The following is a 20,568-nucleotide window of genomic DNA, read 5'->3' as shown; positions in this document are numbered from 1 at the left end:
CATGGGTACCTATCAGCTTCTCCTGCCGGGCCACACAAATGCTCTCTGTTGACGTCCTTTTCTTTAAAAAAAAAAAAAAAAAAAATGTGGGGCGCCTGGGTGGCTCAGTGGGTTAAAGCCTCTGCCTTCGGCTCAGGTCATGATCCCAGGGTCCTGGGATCGAGCCCCGCATTGGACTCTCTGCTCAGCAGGGAGCCTGCTTCCTCCTCTCTCTCTGCCTGCTTGTGATCTCTGTCTGTCAAATAAATAGATAAAATCTTAAAAAAAAAAATTCTCTCCCTCTAAAAATACATTATATGTTTATTTTAATTAATTAATTAATTAATTTAAAAAAAGAATTCTTTCCCTCTGCCCCTCCTTCTGCTTTGTCTCTAAAATAAATTAATTAATCTTTAAAAAAACTTTAAAAGTTGCATCTTGATATTTTCTTGGTAAAAGCCCTGTGCTAGATGCTGAGGAGGATACAGAGATGAGTCAGCCCAGAACTTCCCTTGGGCAATTTGCACTCAAGGCAGTGAATTATGCTCTCAGAGTAAAAGCTACAGTGGCCTACAATGCCCCAAGTGTCCCCACACCTCTTCACCTCCTATAACTCTACACTTTGCTGTCTCTGCTCCAAACATACTGGCCTTCTTTGTTCATCTGAAAACACCCAATAAAGCTCCTGCCTCAGGGCCTTTGCACAGCAGGCGCCCCTTACCCGAAACACACATCCCATACATATTTCATGGCTCACTCTCTCACATCCTTTGGATCGTTAGTCAAATATTACCTTCTCAATGCAGCCTTTCCTAGCCACCTCTCAAAGAATATAGTATCCACCCCTCTACTCACTATCCCCCTTCCACAATTTATTTTTCTCCAGAGCATTTCACCCCCTGAAATACTATTTTTCTTGTTTCCCTTGTGTATTATCTATCCTCTTTTCAATAGTTCTGGGAAGGCACTACATGGTCTGTTTCATTTTGTTCAATGATTATCCCTAGTAGCATCTAAAACAGAGCCTGGGGATGCCTGGCTGGCTCAGTCAGTAGAACATGTGACTCTTGGTCTCAGGGTTGTGCGTTCAAGCCCCACGGTGGGTGTAGAGATTAGTTAAAAATAAAACCTTACAAATAATAATAATAAAACAAAATAGGGCCTTGTTTTCAGTAGGTGCATGTTACATATTTGCTGAATGAATGCCCAGCCTCAATGCATCCTCTTCCATGAAGCCTTCCCAGATCACTCTGAGCAGGAGGAAGGATGCCTCCCTTCCCTGAACCCCCACAGGACCCTGAACTTACACTCAGCATCAGGGATTTCCAGGGCAGGCAAGAGAACCCACCCTGAGGACCACATGACACTGGGTATATGTCCTCATATATTCCTGAAGATCTATGTTTAACCACAGTTGAAAGTTCTTGTACTTGTTCATTTGCTCCTTGTGATATGCTGTCCCCGGAAGTGTCAATCTTGTAAGGGCCGGGACCCTGTGGTCAAGTTCACCATTACGTCCCCAATGCCTAGCACAACACTTAGCACAGGGAACGTACTTACTAAAGAGAGACTGGAAGGATGAATAAATGAATGAATGAATGAACACTATTCTTCCCCACAGGGCCCACATCAGCTGCGCTCTCCCTCCCTGCCCTGTCCACGTGACCTATGGAGCACCCCGCTTTCTCTGTCAGAGCAATGTAGCCCCACTGCAGTGCTCAGTCTCCCTCAACCAGCCCCCATGCCCAAGGCTCAACACGCCTGGGATAACCATAGCTCCTATTAATTTATGTTTTTTTTTTTTTTTTTAAAGATTTTATTCATTCATCTGACAGAGAGAGATCACAAGCAGGCAGAGAGGCAGGCAGAGAGAGAGGAGGAAGCAGGCTCCCCGCCGAGCAGAGAACCCGATGTGGGGCCCGACCCCAGGACCCCGAGACCATGACCTGAGCCAAAGGCAGCGGCCCAACCCACTGAGCCACCCAGGCGCCCCTTAATTTATGTTTTTAAAGATTTATTTATTTTCGAGAGCAGGGCAGGAGCAGAGGGAGAGGGAGAGAGAGAATCCCAAGCAGACTCTCCACTGAGTGTAGAGCCCGATGCAGGGCTCGATCCCATGACCCTGAGACCATGACCCGAGTGAAACCCAGAGTTGGACACTCAACCACCCCCCAGACCCCCTAACTACAACTCTTCTAAAATTCTTTCTGTGGCTCCCCATTGCTTCAGTTCAAAGTCACACTGTAGCATTACTCAGGTCCCCCAATATGACCCTGGTCACAGGGAAAAGAATGCCGAGAGACAGAAGCCGGGGCCGGGCCACATACTTGTGTCACGGCTTTGCATAGGTCACCTAACCGCTCTGAAACCCAGTTTCATCTTGCTTTTTATTTTTCTGGGAAATGAGTTCACCAACAACAGCCTCGTCCCTCCCAGGCTTGTGCTGAGGACCCGGTGAGGTGGGGACTGGATGAACTTTGTAAAACTACGAAGTGCCTCGCAGGCACGAATACCTTCCAGTTTCCGGTGCCTGTATTCGGTTTCAGCTAAACAAGACCTGCTCTCTATTTCCTGCTCACCGTCCTCCTTTTGAAATACCCATCTTTCTCTTTTTTTTTTTTTAAGATTTTATTTATTTATTTGACAGAGAGTGAGAGAGCACAAGCAGGGGGAGCAGCAGAGGCAGAGGGAGAAGCAGGCTCCCTGCTGAGCAGGGAGCCTGATGCGGGACTCGATCTCAGGACCCTGAGATCATGACCTGAGCCAAAGGCAGACACTTAACCAACTGAGCCACCCAGGCGCCCCAAAATACCCACCTTTCAAGACTCTGCCTCCTACACAGTTGCTCCCAAAGCGTGTAATCCCACCCTTAATCAGACCCCCGGGGCACCGAGTTCGCACACATGAGCCCTCTCTTTTTATTTTACCTCCCAAAGCTGAGCTCCTTGCATGGCTGCTTCAGCGGAGGGCAGGGCTCAAGGAAGCTGGGATGCCCACTGGTTCCAGTCTAGAGCCCTGGGCGTCCGTCACCCACACTGGCAACTGCGAAAACCTGTTTGAAGACAAGCCTTGAGGAGGAAGAGCCTGAACTCTGCGGGAGGTCCTCTCTCTCCCCTCCTTCCTGGGTTGTGTCCAAAGCCCTGTTGAGAGAGATGACAGAGGACCAGGATCGGGGTCGTCTTTCTGTGAAAGGCACTTGGGAGCTATGCTCCTTTATAAGGCCACAGAGGCCCAAGAACCAGTCCTAAGGAGTAAGGGAATCCTATAGGGGGTTGTGAAGGACTCCACGTGCCTTTGCGAGCAGGGACAGTGAACCTTCTGGAATTCTTTGAGAGCTCGCTTGTATGGGCTAAAAATGGAAAGTTCAGTGAGGGCTTCAAAACATTCCCAGATGGTGGGTCCCTCACACATTGATAATGAGCAGGAAGTGAGAAACAAGGAAACAGCCAGGAGGGGAGAGCTGTGCGCTGTGTGAGCTCTCTCCATCCCCGCTCCCAGCCATCATGGCCGCTCATCTTGGTGGCGGCCCTCCCCGACCTAAGGCAGAGGACTTAGCACTCATTTAAGATCTGATCCATCAGCTGGATCTGAAAGACACGATAGCAAATGAGAAGGGGGACCATTTTGTGGACGGAAGGAAAAGTGATGATGCTGTCCAGCAGGCACCAGGGCGTGGGTTGCTGAATCTTCCCGCATCACCCTGGCCTCTGGATGCTTTGTCGCTGATGAGGAACGCCCCGCCCCCGTTGCTCCATCCACTGATTCAGAATCAATACAGGAGACAATGGTGGTGGGTTCCAGGGATCCTAGAAAGTCTTAGAGAGACCGACGGAGCCAAAGCAGGTCTCTGGAGTCTGAGGGGTCTGGTGGCTTGAGGCTACCCCCACCCCACCCCAACAGCATGGGCACAAAGCCTTCTTGGTAGCTTGCTTTGAGTTCCGATTGTCTGGACATGATGGAGGTGAACCCCAATCCCAGAAGGTACCCAGGGTGGCTACAAGCCTCTGAACCCCAGGGTTTGACCTTCGGATGCTGGAGTGTAATGATCTCCTCCCTCAGGAGCAATGAGCCCCTGGGAGAATCACAGTTGGGTATGAACTCACAAGATGTTGTCATCTCAGAAAATAATGGAATGATTTCATTCATTCTACTGGCAGCACAGTGGCACGGTGGAGGGGTAAGTGGAGGCCATGGTGGGCTCAGGAACTGTTGAGCACCAAGTATGTGTTCATCACCGTGTTAGCCAACAAATGTAGCGAACACTCACTCGCTTGCATGGGTGCGCTAAGAACAGAAGGAGCTACAAAGATGGGCTCCTAAGATGACAAAGTCCCCGCCCTCGAGGAACTTGCCTCTGGATGGCAAGGTCAGAGGCAGGGGGAAGGTGACACCAAGAACAACCTCGAACCCTAGACTCTGTCCCAGGGCTGAATTCTTAACTTGCCACTTAACCTCGACAAACCTGTGTGTCCATCCGCCACAGGGGGTAATTGCTACCTCACCAGGGCTGCTGGGAGATGAACGAGGAAGTGTAATGACAGGTTATTGTGAATGCTTGCAGCGGATCACGTGATGGTCTTGCTGGTTTCGTAAGAGTGCGCCTTCGTGGTAGAAAACAGACAACAGCGGACTAAAACTTTACGTACCCTTCCCCAAGATATTAGCCTCTGAAACACACCTTTACCAGAGTAGCTGTAATTAGGAAAACACATTGATGCACAAGATGCAATCCCGGGCTTCAGGTGTCCCAGAAAGATCGGCAGACGAAAGAGTGGGTTTTCTGCACGCTGCTGAGGGGCTGGGTGCAGGCAGTGGGAAGAGCCCAGTGCCCCTGGGAGAGCGATCAGAATGAGCGAGGGGCTGGGGTGAAGAGGAGGAAGGGGGGGGTAGTCCCTGGGATGTACCAGCAAGCCATTAGGATGAGAACTCCGTCTGAATCCTTCCATGTATTGTGTGGTTTAAAAACCTACAAGCCAAGGGGTGCCTGGGTGGCTCAGTGGGTTAAAGCTTCCGCCTTCGGCTCAGGTCATGATCCCGGGGTCCTGGGATCGAGCCCCGAATCAGGCTCTCTGCTCAGCGGGGAGCCTGTTTCCCTCCCCTCCTCTCTCTGCCTACTTGTGATCTCTGCCTGTCAAATAAATAAATAAAATCTTGAAAAAAAAAAAAAAAAACCCCTACAAGCCAAGCTCTATTCCTGACCCTCCTCTTAAAGCAGCTTCAGGTTCTGGGAGTTCGAACGCTGTGCCCCAAACTACAGGCTGGTTAAAGGCTTCTGCATTCCTGGGTCAGGTGTGGAAAAGGCCCCTTCTGACAGGAGGTGTCCAGAATGAGCCCCCAGGTGGGCATTCGGGGAGCCTGAGGCCCCAGAGGCAACTGGGGAAGGTTCCAGGGAGGTGGCAGTCCTTTTATTCAGCTGACTGGCTCTCTGTTGGGCAGTGAGAATGCCGAAATGAACGAGACTTGTCCTCCTGTCCTCCAGACGGTCAAAGCACTTGGCAACACAATGTGGGGCAGAGACAGAGGAATGTTAAGTCTTGTGAAAACCATGAGGGGCCATTAAGTTAGTCTGAGGCTATGGGAGGAAAGCAGTCTCCAAAGAACTCCTGAGCGAGTGGAGGTTGGGCCCGTGTGGCCGGGTACATGAGCCGAAGGACTTCTGGGGCCAAGCAGGGAATGGGATAGCCTGTGTGGGCCGCTGGCTGGTTAACCGTAGCTTTTCCTCTGCTGAGCACAAGCAGGAAAACACTCACTTGTAGGAACAGAACATGCCCAGGGGCAAGGCCCTAGCGTCTGAAGAATATTCCAAACCAAGGCAGAAGAGTAAAGGGCAGCGCCTCCCATGCTTTCGTATAGGAATCCCCTGTGAGCTAATTTTGGAGCTAATAAAGAACAGAGAGGCCCAGGGCTGCCGAAGCGGGATAGGACCTGGGACTTAGTGTTTATACCCCGGTCCCGGGTGATTCTGACACTGGCCACAGCTTGAGAACCAAGAACGTGAGCTCTGGACACGGATCGCGTGGAGTTGAATCCCAGCTCAGGCATGCGCTGCCTCGGTGACTCTGGCAATGCTGTGATAGGGACATTCTAATTTAGTAGAATTAGAATTAGAATCTAATTAGTAACTATCTCAGAGCTGCCGTGAGGGTGGAGGGAGTGGTTACCAGCACGGCACTGAGAACGGGGTCTGGACTAGAAGTTGTACGCTGGGAGTGGTACCCCTTATTCTCAGACCTGTTTCGGCTGTGGCAGAAGGGGGCCACTAGAGAGGACAAAAAAACTAAAGGGATTAGAGGGTAAAACACAATATTCAATATATTTAACTGAAATTCTTACCAAAAAAAAAAAAAAAATCAGAAAATCCTACTCAATTAGCAAGCCTACGCTACCAGCCAGTGAGCAGTTTGAGATGTTTGAGCGAGAAACTGGGCGCCCATGTTGCAGAGAGAGCATTCACAAGAGGAGGAAAAGCTCTATCAGTCTATTAGAGAAAGCTGGGGTGCTCAGCCCCCCGTCACCCCGTGGCTTCCTTCCTGACCCGTCGGCTTGATCCTGGAGCGTGATGGAGGAATGATGAAGGTGTGGATGCCTTCCACAGAGGTGCTCTGGCTGCAACTCCTCTGTGGGATACTTGGCAGAACTTAAAGGGGAGACTGGAGAGGCAGGAATCAGGCGCCAGGTACCGGTGAGTATGCAGGGCTGCTTTCACATACCCAGAACTTCTAGAAGACATACATGGCTGAACCCTGACAACTCCCAATACTCACTGTATTTCATGTCTTTCTTTTCTTTTTAAAGATTTTATTTTATTTGACAGAGAGAGATCACAAGCAGGCAGAGAGACAGGCAGAGAGGGAGAAGCAGGCTCCCCGCTGAGCAGAGATCCCGACGTGGGGCTCGATCCCAGGACCCCGAGATCACGACCTGAGCCGAAGGCAGAGGCTCAACCCACTGAGCCACCCAGGCGCCCCTGCATTTCATTTCTGATGGGTTGAGAGCTTAGCTTAGGTTAGGGAACTTGAAACTACAGGCAAAACACCAAGGGTGGTTAACAAGGCTAACAATGCTGGATGTGGGCCAAGAGGCCTCCTTCTGGGGGAACCTGTCCTGGCCTCCTCCGGCTATGTCCCTCTCCATGAGGCACAGGATTTGCGGGACCAGGGAAATGGGGACACTCAGCACTTGTGTTCCCATCTCACTCACCAGACAACAGTTCAGGTACCCACCTCAGATCTTGGAATCCTTGTCCAGAATGACCCAAGCCTGCTTCCAAGGCCTACCGGAGCCTCTCCCCTGGGGCCATTTTCACGATGGCGCTGCCCCATGGTACACACCCTAAGGCCAAGTGCGGGCGGGTGGAGGGGGTAAGAAGTCATGGTTTGCAGCAATATGATGACACCTGGGAAGTGTGCGCTGGGGCTTCCCTTGCAATGTGGCCAAGACCCAGGTGGGAAGAGAAGAGGCCTAGACCACGTGGGGTGGGGGGGAGCGCTGTGACAGCACACTGTGGCACAGACTGGACTCAGAATTCTAATTCAAACTCGGCCTTCCGGAACGTTATGTCTCGGTGAGGAGGGTGGGACGTATTTGGGCTCAGCTTGGGTTTTTTAACTTTGAAATCTTAGGACGTGGCGCGGGAATCTCCATTTGTATTCCTGCTCCTGGCTTTTACAGATGTTGGGGATGTGCCTGATGGCTAAAGGTATGTACCAGAGAGGCCACTGAGACACTGGGGTGTGCCATTGATTGTATGCCTTGGGCGGTTTAATTCTAATAATACCGATGTTAAGACCTTTCGATTGCAAGTAAGAATATCCAATTCAAACAGACTTCATCATAAATAGGAATTTATTGGTTCTTGTAACTGTCTGGATCCCGCAGCCTCACCGGCATCCTCAGCATGCGGTCTCTGCCTCCCTGTGTTAGCTTCCTCCTAGGGCAGGACTGCCCATTGTAATACGCCTAATCCTACTTACTAAGCAGTCCCGTGGAAAAGTAAATCTTTTCTAAAGATCTGGCAAGTCCAGGGACCTGATGATCGGTTACATGCCCACCATGGAGGGTCTCCGTCTCTCTCCTCTAAGTCGTGTGGATTGTGGATTAAGAGTTGGGGAAGCGTAGCTCACCAAATGAAAATTAAGATGTGGATGCCGCGAGGCCGGCTGAGGCAAAAACAATAGTGGGTTTTGGGGGATCAAAGGCTTAGTACTCAAGTTAGCCGCTACTCGCGTGATCAAGAAAATACGGATGAGGGACGCCTGGGTGGCTCAGTGGGTTAAAGCCTCTGCCTTCGGCTCAGGTCATGATCTCAGGGTCCTGGGATCGAGCCCCGCATCAGGCTCTCTGCTCAGCAGGGAGCCTGCCTCCCCGTCTCTCTCTGCCGGCCTCCTTGTCTACTTGTGATCTATCTGTCAAATAAATAAAATCTTTAAAAAAAAAAAAAAGGAAACGCGGATGGACTCAAACCGGGTGTGCGTGTGGGAAAGTGGAAACCAGGCTCATTCTCCAGCAGCCCAGAACTCTGGAATCGGAGTTGGCAGCTTGAAGAAATGGGAGACGTGGAAATGCCCTGGCATGCTTAGAAGCCACAGCGGAATTTCATACAGCAATCGGGCCTTCAGTTGCTGTGGCCAGTCCTGCAATGCCAACCCGTGCCCCTCAGTGCGCCTCTGCCTCGAGAGCGGGGTAAGGAACCAAGCCACGCTCACCAACAAGACGCCGCCTCTGGTAGAGAAGTACATGAACCCCCAAATTACTACGTTTCTAGATCTGTGGCCAATTGGGGGCAATGTTCGGTCTACCTAACGCTGAGATGACCCACTATCACTGATGACTCGTGGCGACAGTCTGTGCCTCCTACCCCCATTCACCTCTGATTACAGGGCAGTCTTGCAGAGGAGCCTTCCTACCTTGATGGAAATGGACCAAGGCTATCAATAGGCCTTTAATTGTGCAGTTTTGTGGTTTAAATACCATGTTCTATTTTTGATGACTGATAAAAATAGGCTATGTACCACCATGTAAAATATATCCCTGGCTTTTTATTTTGAAAAATTGCAAACCCACAGAAGTTGAGATAGTAATTCTAAAATATTAATGCTGCCTTCACACACAGAGTTTTCATCAGAAACACACGGCAGCCTCTGCTCTGTGTTAATGTCCAGATACCTTCTTCCATGCTGAGAAGAGGAGCGCCCTTGACATTAGTGACATTGTGAGAGGAGCGGTGTCCCCGGGAAGTCCTGAGGCTTTTCCCGCTTCACTTGTCTCATGAGACACTCACGGCCCTGCAAAACCCTCAGGACAGGATTCATTCCCATTTTACAGATGAGGAAACAAACTCAGAGAGCGGCCCTGTGATCTGTCTGCTCAAGGTCTCAAGTCAGTCAGCGACCCGGCCAAACCTGGAGCCAAAGACTTCTGACTTCAGTAACTCAACATACGATGCTCACTTGCCTCCTGGATACACAGTGAGAGTAAAGCCAGAACCAGACAGATGTGCAAAGAAGTGTTTTAGCCTCGTTCTTCTGACACCCTGAAAGCAAATATTCACTGGGATCCATGGACATAGCATTATAAACCAGAAGTCTGTTATCAGGAGTATAAAACCACAAAGGACATTGAGAGGGACAATGCACACAGGGGGCATCGACATGTCTGCTAACCGGCCCCCCAGTCTGACTTCAATATTTACTGAGTGCTTACTCTGTCCCTGGTATTGTGCTTGGGATACAGAGCAAATAAAACGGACAAAGATCTGCCCTTGTGGAGCTCACATTTCCGTAGCTTAATGAACAATCCAGAAGCTCCCAACGAGACTGGTGGGCTGCATCTGGCCCACGTTAGTGTTCTGTTTGGTCCGCACAGTGTTTAATTTTTGTCTTTGTCCAATAAATCGCCAGCTTCTAGCTTCTCTCAAGCAACTTCTGCTGGATTCCTGAATAATAAGTAGCGGCCACCCTTCTTCTCCCTCACCCCGGACCCGGGCCCTCAGGAGATCACTTCAGTTTCCCCCCATTTCCCAGCGTCTTGCACTCGGGCCAGTGTGGCCCCATGCATGCATCTGCGTTTTCCACTTGACCTTCCTAAGTATTCAGCCCCAGGAGCAAACAAATATCCAAACAAGATAATTTCAAGCCAGCATTAGGTAAATACAAAACAAATAAAGTAAGCTAATGTGGCAGGTGTGATATGATTGGTGGAAAGGGCTACTTCAGACTGGGTGGTCAGGGAGGGTTCTCTGTCAAGTGTAACTGGACAGAGGACTGAATTACGACAAGCATGACAAGTCGGCCAACAGCAAAGAAAAAGGCTTCCAAGCAGAGGGCACAGCTTCTTGGGACAGAACTTGGCCAGATCTCTAACAGCAAGGTTGGGGTGGCTGGGTGAGTGGTAACGAGATCACAGAGGAAGGAAGAAGCCAGATTACATAGGACCTTGTAGGCTATGACGAGAATTTTGGATTTTATTCCAAGTGCAATGGGAAGCCTCTGGAAGGTTTTTGCTTGGGAACAATGTGTCCTGATTTACATTTTCGAAAATCACTCTGCTACGTAGAGAGTGACTTAACGAGGCAAGGGAGGAAGCAGTGGGACCTGTGAGGAAGCAACCTTCTCACAGTCCAGTAGGTGACAGCGGCTAGGACCAGGATGATAACAGAAAAGATGGAGAGAAACAGATTCAGGATATAATCTCGAGTCCAACCAAAAGAATTTTCTGATGGAGTGGAATGGTAGGAGCGAGAGTAGGCTGGAGGGATTAATGAAAAAGAGAGTCCATCATTAAGGATAACTCCAAGGTTATGCCTCGTTCAAATATTTAGGAGTTGGGGATATGTGGGGAGGCCTCTGTTTTAGGGAAAGAGACAGCAAGAACGTGATTTCAGATGAATGCATTTTGCCAAGATTCAAGGCTTCTGGATCCTCGTTTTCCTTCTCCCACAACCAAACGGTCTCAAATCCAAAACATCTGAACTTCGAAATGCTGCATATCTTACCAACTCTGTCCCTTTAACTTCAGATCCATTGCCTGTGTCCTGATTCAGTCCTCTCTCGCCTTGACTTTCCTAGCAGCCGTCTACAGCTATGAATTAACTGGGAGAAAGCGCTTGATAGCCATTTGCCCCCCTCCCATTAGCCATGACTGACGGCAGGAATCATGTCCTGTTCATTTTTATCTCCAGTGCCTGGTGCTGTGCTGGACACAGAGCGGACGCTGAAATACAGGACAAACTGAAAACAGGATGTAAACCTTGAAAAGAGGAGTCCAATCCTAGAATCCTATGATTCCTCTACCCAACTCAAAGCAGAACCAGATACAACATGTATGATCAAGTTCCAGAAACTTAGCCTTCCCAAGGGAATGTATTTCTTTCCTTTCATTTAGTTTCGAACTCCACTGAGTCCCACTTTTACCTGGTTGCTAGTAAGTGAGATTGGCCAACAGGCAACACACATTAGTACTCTTTTCCACATCGAGGGACTTTATACGTGCATACCTTCACAACACCTCTATAATAAGCAGGTCGAGAGAAAATCTAATGTCCATTTTACAAATAAAAAAACTGAGGCACAAAATGGAATCCCTTAATTCCCCTTCAATGGAGGTAGGAGCTTCGCCTGAATTAAGACTAGCCCTTCCTTGACACCACAGCACAGCACAGAGGAAAATACCCCAGGCTCCCACCCCTGCCAAGACCACTGGTTAGTACTCAGGTGTGCCCTAGGTTTTGCCTCCACAATTACAAACTCCTTTGGGTACCAGGGTGTGATGCCACAAGGTCAAGGCCATGTCTTCTCTCTCTCCAATTTACTCCTTCCCTCTGTGCCTGGTGAAGACAGATTCCTCGGGCCCAGGAGAAAGAGAAGCACCTTGGTCATTAGACTGGGGAGGTCAAGTAAGGCCAGGAGTCACAACCGGCAAGGAGAGAGAGAGATCAAAGTAGGCAAGAATAGTTTCAATGGGGAAAAGGGAGAGAGGAGCCACCACTGAGAAAATCAGAATTCTCCTTTCAAAAGGTTCCCAGCTGGGGGTCCCTGGGAAGAAAGGGCAGCCACGGTGGCAGCAGCAGGCCAGATCCTTCCTGCCAGACCCTCCCAGAGTCATTTCTTCAAGGCGCCCAGGCTTCTCAGAGCCTCCTGGGCCTGGGTCAGCTGCTGCTGCAGCCTCTGGCGGGTGCTCTCGTTGGAGGCCCGCTTCAGGAGGCCCTGCATTTCCTCCACCACTGCCCGGTGGCCAGGGGTGTTGTGGAAAAGCCGCACTGCCCGGTCCCCACAGGAGGCCAGAAGCCGGCCAGTGATGTCAAAGGACAAGTCAGTGATACACTCCCCGTGGACCTGCTCAAAGCTCTCCTCCTTCTCACCCCGCCGGGTATTGTAGAGATGAATACTGCTGCCACTGGCCAAGGCCAAGACCTGGGCGTCCGGGGAGAGTGCCAGGCGGCACGGCATGGCACTCGCCACTTCAAAGCAGCCTGTCCTCAGCAAGTAGGGATCCTGCTGCTTCTTGTACTCCACGTCTGTGTCCCACAGTTTCCACGTACCGTCCTTGGAGACGGAGGCCATCCTGCAGCATGGAAAATCACGGCTCTAGCCCCAACACACCCTGAGCGGGGAGGGCACCAGGATGGCGTGAGGGGCTCCAGCTAGGAAGCCAAATGCACTGCCAGGCCTACCTCCTGCTGAAGCCCGGGCACTCTACCCACTTCAGAGCGGCAGCAGAGATAGGGAAAAGGGCCCTGGTTGCCAAGAGGGGCTGAGAGGCACCGGTAAGATGTCAGAGAGGAGGCACTCACCTGCGGGAGTCATTGGAGAAAGCGAAGAAGTGGACGGCCGCAGAGTGGCCCTTCAGTTCGAAGGCTCGCACGACCTCCTGGAAGTCGCTTTTCTTCCCAAAGCACACTTCCCAGACTTTTACATCTGGGGTGAAGCCACACGAGGCCACGAACCTGCCACACAACCAGGTTCCTTTACAACTTCACTTTAAGGGCATCTCATTTCTGCCAACCTGCTAAACCTCATTCCTGGGAGAGTTAATAATCTTATGCGTAAATAACACCATGTCTTTTAAAACCGCTTTTATACGCAGGACTCAGTCCATCTTCATAAGGTATGTAATACCCCCAGCCCAGCCTTCTAAAAACTACAGATGAACAGAGACTAAGGGCTTGGCTCTAGGCGTCCTGATTCCACACCGTACGCTCTTTCCACTGTTTGAAGCTGGCTCTCTGCTCTGTCCCTGGCCACAACTTCTGCCCACCCCGGATGCCAAGTCCCTCCTTCCTCACCGGCTACAGGGGGAGATAGCAGCATGCGTGTTGTTCATCTGGTTGGTGTTGATGGTCGACAGCACATGACCTTTCAGGTTCCAGATGAGGATAGTCGTGTCACTGGAAGCAGTCATGATGAACTTCCCTGAGAGAGCAAGGACCAGGGGGGTGGTGACATGAACTGGGGTCAATGACCTAACCAAGCGTCATTCTCTGAGGGGACACTTACAAAGACCTCTGCTGTCTCAAATCTCCATGCTCCCCTCCTAGGCCAAGGGTCCCAAAGATAAGGATTTTGCTCAAGACTGTGGGTCTTACCTGCCTGCGTTGGGGACCTGCTGTGGCTCTGGGACACCAGGGGAGCCCAGAGCCAGAGACCTTTCGTCACACTAGAACCGAGCGTAACTCTCAGGCAGCGCTAACACATTCAGCAGGTAACTGATGCAATTTCTTCTAGTCTTACCCTCTGAACACCTCTTACCCGTGTCCGCGATGCCAATGTTGATGACGGGTGCCTTGTGCTTTTTAGGAAAGTCCTCTGGGTTAGCTGTGAAGGTATAGCCTCCATCCTCTCGCTTGGTCATCTTGAAGACACGAAGGGTGTCTCCGTTGGCCAGCCAGACGATGAAGGCCCTAGAGACAGGTAGCAGACAAGGCACTCGTTCGTTTGGAGGCCTCTGTGTGCCAGGTTCTATGCTAGGCTCTGAGGAAAACCACGGTCTTCCTTCTTGCCCCAGTCAGCCCTGCAACTTAACCCCTTGGTTCAAAACCTCTTAACACTCCTCAGAAGATATGACTCTCGTAGCTTTGGCTCCTTCAGAGTTTAGAAAAACGTTATAATGGCTTCCAAGATGACTCTGGAGCCAGGCCGCGTCTGGTACTTCCCAAGGAGGAACACATCATCCCCTCTCTGCTTCCTGGCTGTGTAAAATGCAGAGACCTCCACGGATCCCTAGGCGGTGCTCAAGCTGTCCGGATCTGCTTTCTGCCACGCCCCAGGGAGATCCAGGGTCCCCCCCGCCCCACCGCTATCCCAAGTCAGGTGTGGGAAGGACATAAAGCCTGGGGCTGGGCTTCTGCGGGCAGAGCTGAGTCCTACCTGCAGTCGGGGCTGAAGCGCACCAGGGTGGCGTGGTCCAGCTCCACGTTGGCTCTCATGCTGCGATGCTCCCGCTGCAGGAAGTCCTTGGTGCTCCAGATGCGGACGGTGCGATCGTCTGCGCAGGTGGCCAGGTACTTGCCATTGCTGCTAAAGTCCATGCAAGATATGTTCCCACTGTGGCTCTGAGGGAAGGGTTGCAGGAAGTATGAACAGGGACCCCTTGGGAAGATGGGGTCTGTTGTCTGGATTAACGGCAAGCTGGTGATGGGGTGTCGTGAGGAGGGACGGGATGGGGCATCCCCACGGATTTGGGTCAGAGGCAGAAGAGTCTGTCACGTGCATAGAATACTAGTGAGGGAAAGTCTGCGGGGGGGAGGAAGGGGTGTGAGTGTGTGTGTGTGTGTGTGCACTGAGCACGGGTGCCCATGTACCTTCAGTGCCCCGGCCAGGAGGCGGTGCGAGAAGTTGTGCTGTTGAGGCTTCTCCTTGCGAATTCGTTGATACTGTTTCTGCTTCTTGGATCTCAAGGACTTGTCAAGTGGCAATCCATTTGCTTTTTGGCCTATGAGGAGGGGCCGTGTCATGTACCCATTCACTCGCTCACTCGGCCCTTCTGACCATCTGTGATTGGCCAGACGTTGAGTGCAGCAGCAAGAGGTGACCAGACAGGGTCCCAGGCTTGAGAAGGGACAGTGATGTGGGCAAACTGGGTTTGGGATCAGACTGGGTTTGGACTGTGTCTGTGCCACTGAGTGATCTGGAGACACTGCTTGCTGTTAGTCCACACAGCACCTCAGTGCAAATCAGAAAAGGCGCCCTCTCTGGGCCCGCACAGCTCAGCGGGTACACGGCACAGCACCCAAGTGCAGATCACCGGCCAGACATCCCTAGGTAGGGAAAAACCTGCACCACCAAATCTGGTGGCCCCGGCCTTGGGCAAGTTGCTTCACTGCTCTGGGCTTTCGTCTCCTTAAAGAGAAGAGAGGATTACTCCACACAAGAAGCCACGGAGGCTCAGAGGACTCCCAGAGAGCACTCAGGGATGAGAGGTAGGGAGTGGACACCTGTGGAGCACCAACCCTGTGCGCAAAGGGCGCCAGTCCCTTTTGCATAAAACAGCTATTTCCGCTGAGAAGCAGGCCAGGTGCAAAGCTGGCTTTGTTAGATCACTGCAGATGCCCCTCAGTTCCTACAGGAAATACAGCGACTGAGCCTGTGCGCGGAGACCACCACAATCTGCCCTCTCCAGCCTTGTCCCACCTGCACCCTCGGCTCCGCTCACATCAGAGTCCCATCAAACGCTCTTGGAGAACCGCCTGCCTTCATGCGCGATGCCTTTGCCAGCGATGCGCTTCCTTCCTCCTTGGCCAAACGGACACATCCATCCTTCAAGACCCCACGCCACGTGCTTCCTACTCAGAAGATTTCCTTGACCCCCCCCCCCCGCCCGCAACAACAACAACAAAAAACAGGGCTGACCACTCCCACCCTTGGGTTTCCAGTCGCTAGGACCGACCTCCTCCCTGAAACCTACTACACTCTATTTTTCGCTTACACTTTCGGGGGTTCTCCCTTACGCGAGAGCGCGCTCCCTAAAGGAGCCCCCCCCCCCCGCCACCACCTATTAAGAACTAGTCGGGAGCGCTTACAAATGCGGGTCCGCCTCCCCTCACCCCTCCCCGCTTTCCTGAAATAACGAGCTAGTGGCGCGCTGCAGAGTTTGCAAGCTCGCAGCAGCCCCGGGGGGACGCGGAGGCGGAGCGGGACAGCTCCTCGGCCTCCGCCACCGAGACGGCGACAGCGCGGGACGCAGCCTGCAACTGCGGGCGCGACCAGCCCGGCGAGCCGCTACCTCGTCTCGGGAAGCGAAGCTCACTTCACCAAAGGAGAAACTGAGGCCCCGGGGGTCCGCGGCACCCCTGCCCGGCCCAAACCGCACGTCGGACCACGGGGAGGTCCCCGCGGGTCGCCCCCACCCGCCCCGCCCCACTAACCCGCGGACCGGCTGCACGTCTCCTCCTCCGCGCGCAGCCACCCCCGCGCTACCGCCGCCGTCGCCATCAGGGCCAGCAGCCCGAGCAGCAGCGACAGGCCCATCAGCTCCGACATCTGCGGCAGCTCCATGCTGACAGGCCCGCTGCCACCTCAGCCTCCCACGACGCGGACGCCAGCACGCCTCCGCGGGGCCGCGCACGCACGCGGGGCGGGGTCTGGCCGTTGGCGCGACCCGAGAGGCGGGATCTGGCCGTTGGGCACCCTGGGGGCGGGGCCCGACCGTTGGAGCGTCCGAAAGGGCGGGACTTGGCAGTACCCGGCTCGCGGGGCGGGGCCTGAGCGTTGGGGCGTACCCGAAGGGCGGGGCTTGGCCGTTGGTACGTCCCTCGGGGCGGGGCCTGATCGTCGGAGCGTTCCGAGGGGCGGGGCTTGGGCCTTCCGGGGTTTGACTGCGTCGCCTTCGCGGGTCGAGGGCTGGGTTTGTTGGTTCTGCCGAGTCCTCCTGAGCAGTTTACTGATAATCGTTTGCTAAAGGCGCTGTTCCAGCCATCACCACCGTGGATCCTTTCGAGGAAGCAACACAGGGATGAGGTCGTCTGGATGGACCAGTGTGTGCCAGGACCAAAGACAGAAGGAAAATCAGGAGGCGGTTGCCAGGATCCGAGAGGGAGGTGATAAGGGTCTAGACATAGGGGTGGCCTGGGGAGTGGAAAGGAACTTGAAAAGATTTTTAACGAGATAGATTTATTTTGAAATTAGAGAGTCGCAAGGAGTTTGGGAGAACCAGCAGGAAGGTTCCCCGTATACCTTTACCGGGTTTCCCCCAGGGGTGACATCTCACGTAGCTGTTGTGCGATATCAAAACCCGGAGACTGGGGATAGGTCTACAGAGCTCGTTTTGATTTAACCAAAAAGGAGATATTCGGGGCGCCTGGGTGGGTCAGTCTTTAAGTGTCTGCCTTCGGTTCGGATCATGATCCCAGGGTTCTGGGGATTGAGCCCCGCATTTGGGCTCCCTGCTCCAAGGGAAGCCTTCTTCTCCCTCTCCCACTCCCCCTGCTTGTGCTCCCTCTGTCCCTGCCACATAAATAAATAAAATCTTTAAAAAGCAAAAAAAAGGGACGCCTGGGTGGCTCAGTTGGTTAAGCAGCTGCCTTCGGCTCAGGTCATGATCCCAGCGTCCTGGGATCGAGTCCCACATCGGGCTCCTTGTTCTGTGGGGAGCCTGCTTCTCCCTCTGCCTCTGCCTGCCACTCTGTCTGCCTGTGCTCTCTCTCTCTCTCTCTCTTTCTAAAAAAAAAATAAAAAAATAAAAAAAAAAAAAAAAAAAAAAAAAAAAAAAAAAAAAAAAGGAGATATTCTGAAAGACTAATTGATGGGGTTTAAATTCGACCTGCTTGGCTGGTAAAGAAAGGTTCCCAGAACGGAGCAGTGCCCCACGGGCCTCCCAGCCCTGCAACCCAGAGTAAGTTGAAATACCAGGGTCAGGGATTCCAGATTCAAAGGTTTCCATGCCCACCAGGGAACGTCTCCTGAGAATGCATGATCTCGGGCCCTTAGAAGGGACCCTCTAAGGAGAAGGGCTGTGCAGAGAACAGGTGACAGACAGACCGGTAAGCTTGATGGAGGGCATAGATCCAGTCAGAGAGCAAATGGAGTGTGGCCTCATTTCCTTCCCTTTTGTCCTTGGGGGTGGGGTGGGGTGGGGTGGGGTGGGGTTGACATTGACTCATCTGTGGGCAGTGGGGTGGGACAGCTGGGGGTGTCCAGAACATCCTTGGGCTTTTTCCTCCTTAATTTGCTATTTAGAACTATAGGACTGGCCATGAACCACTGTATCACCTAGAGACAAAGCTGTGTTTTTTTTCCTAGTTATTCAAGCAATCTCTACACCCATTGTGGGGCTCAAATTCATGACCCCCAGATCAAGAGTCAGATGTTCTTCTGGCTGAGCCAGCCAGATGCCCCGACAAAGCTGTGCCTTTAAGAACTTCATTCACCAAGCATTTTGCATATGACATTCATTGATTGGGAGCTTTGCCTTTCATTTAATCTCCCATTCCCATCCCACAGATTAGGATAGTAATGCTCTAGGAAGTGCTCATTAAGTGACTTTGCAGAGATCGCATGGATAAAGAGTGAACGTGGGGACACATGCAGGTCTGTGACTCCATAATCTATGCATGTGGGGGACAAGGAGAAGAAAGAGTAGGGCTCTGCGGAGAGCTCAGTCAAGACTATAGGATTCCCACATCAGGAGTTAGTTGATTTTTCTAGCGGCCTTTAAGGCCAGTGATGCTATGAAATTAAACAAATGAAGAAAAATTAGGCTCAGGTCAGGTGACTTACCCAAGGTCAACAAGGAAGCAAGAGATACATCTCCTTGGGGTGGGTGGTAAACTGGGGTGGGCTACACTCCAAGACCCATCCTTCTCCTACTTCGCCACTTGGTCATGATAAGGTCTGCCTCTTACCCGCAGGAGTCACAGCGGGAAGCCAAGGTTAGCTTGTGGAAGGACAACCAGTGACAAAGCAGGATTTGGGAAGGCTGGGCAGATCAGGGAGGGAGCTCTCTACCCATGGGTTTGTGGGGGGCAGTGAGACTTGGTTGTATGGGCTGCAGACCAGCATCGTTGGAAATGTAAATTCTTTTTTTTTAAAGATTTTATTTATTCATTTGACAGACAGAGATCACAAGTGGGCAGAGAGGCAGGCAGAGAGAGAGGAAGCCTGAGCGGAAGGCAGAGGCTTTAACCCACTGAACCACCCAGGTGCCCCGGAAATGTAAATTTTTAGACTCCATTCCAGACCTGCTGACTCAGAAACTCAGGATGTGCCCTCCCCGCCCCCCCCCCCCCCCCCCCCCCCGCAATCTGTATTTTAAAAAGCCCCGGGGGGTGGGTGCCTGGGTGGCTCAGTGGGTTAAAGCCCCTGCCTTCCGCTTAGGTCATGATGCCAGGGTCCTGGGATCAAGCCCCGCGTAGGGCTCTCTGCTCTGCAGGGAGCCTGCTTCCTCCTCTCCCTGCCTGCTTCTCTGCCTACTTGTGATCTGTGTCTGTCAAAAAATAAAAAATAAATAAATAAAAAATAAGCCCCACTAGCTGATTTTGATGCATGATTCTGATGATGATTTAACTGATTTAAATTTATTATTTATTATTTAACCAATTTAGCACACTGATTTAACCAACTTGAGCTCCAAACAGGTGCTGTTTGCAGCTCAAAGCATCTTCTCACGGTGCTTCTTAACCTTGGTTGCCCTATTGGAATCGCTTTAAAAATGCTGGTGGTCGAAGCTTCCACGCTGAGGGCTTCTGATTTAATTGGTCTAGACCAGACCTGGTCGTGAAGACTTTTTAAAGCCTTTCCAAGTTATTCAGGTGCACATTTAAGTTTGAGAAGCAGCTGTCAGGGATACAGCAGACTAATAACATGGCTTATATGTAGAAGGGGATGTTCTCTTGGACCAGGGCGGTGGCTGTGGGGATGGATGCCTACGAGGTCACCTGGCCAGGCCTTGGTAACAGGTGCCACAGGGCGGTGGGAAGTTGGCAGGAGCCCAAGATGACTTTCCAGCTTCTACAAGTGTGTGGATGGTGGCACCCTTCCTGGGGATGGGGACACAAAGAGACCAAGTTTGAGGAGGGAGACTGTGGGCTGTGGTCTCAGAAATGATGAGTTTGGGTTGCCTGGATGGCTCAGTTGTTAAGCGTCTGCCTTCGGCTCAGGTCACGATCCCTCAGTCCTGGGATCGAGCCTCGCATCAGGCTACCTGCTCGGTGGGGAGCCTGTTTCTCCCTCTGTCTGCTGCTCCCTCTGCTTGTGCTCTCTCTCTCGTGCTCTCGCTCTCTCTCTCTCTCTCACTGTCAATTACATAAATAAACTCTTTTTAAAAAAAGAAAGAAATGAGTTCTGCTTTGGTTCCTTCAAGGTAAAGGGAGCTGTGAAACACCCAGAAGGGAGGGGTCAGGGTGGCATTTGGATATGTGCTTTTGATACAGAAGAGGAGTGGATCCTTGGCAAAGAGGCCAAAGGGAATGCTATTGCCCAGGGCTTGCCACAAAGTGAGAAGGAAGTGTGCCAGGAAGGGCAGTGGAAGATTCCCACAGCAGACACTGGGAAGGCACTGCCAGGGAGGAGGGAGAGCCTGGAGAGAATTCTGGATTCAGGAAAGGGTTGTTCTAGAATGAGACCCAAGCTGGGGCGACTGGGTGGCTCAGTCAGTTAG

At 52.0% G+C, this 20,568-nt stretch overlaps 1 protein-coding gene across 1 annotated transcript; it reads right to left on the bottom strand.

The window, feature by feature from the left end:
* Nucleotides 1–11,912: 11,912 nt before the first annotated feature.
* Nucleotides 11,913–16,502, bottom strand: LOC111146085 (transducin beta like 2). Its single transcript, XM_022501466.1, has 7 exons — nt 16,340–16,502; nt 14,777–14,907; nt 14,343–14,527; nt 13,725–13,876; nt 13,262–13,388; nt 12,770–12,922; nt 11,913–12,540 (listed from the first exon to the last, which is right to left on the bottom strand). Exons 1-7 carry the CDS (start codon nt 16,467–16,469, stop codon nt 12,078–12,080), a joined length of 1,341 nt encoding a protein of 446 aa, XP_022357174.1. The 5' UTR covers nt 16,470–16,502; the 3' UTR covers nt 11,913–12,077.
* Between the last annotated feature and the right edge of the window lie 4,066 nt (nt 16,503–20,568).

Source organism: Enhydra lutris, unplaced genomic scaffold (assembly GCF_002288905.1).
Source record: "Enhydra lutris kenyoni isolate GAN:26980312 unplaced genomic scaffold, ASM228890v2 scaffoldscaffold13, whole genome shotgun sequence".
Lineage (NCBI taxonomy): Eukaryota > Metazoa > Chordata > Mammalia > Carnivora > Mustelidae > Enhydra > Enhydra lutris.
This window is presented reverse-complemented; position numbering and strand designations above follow the sequence as displayed.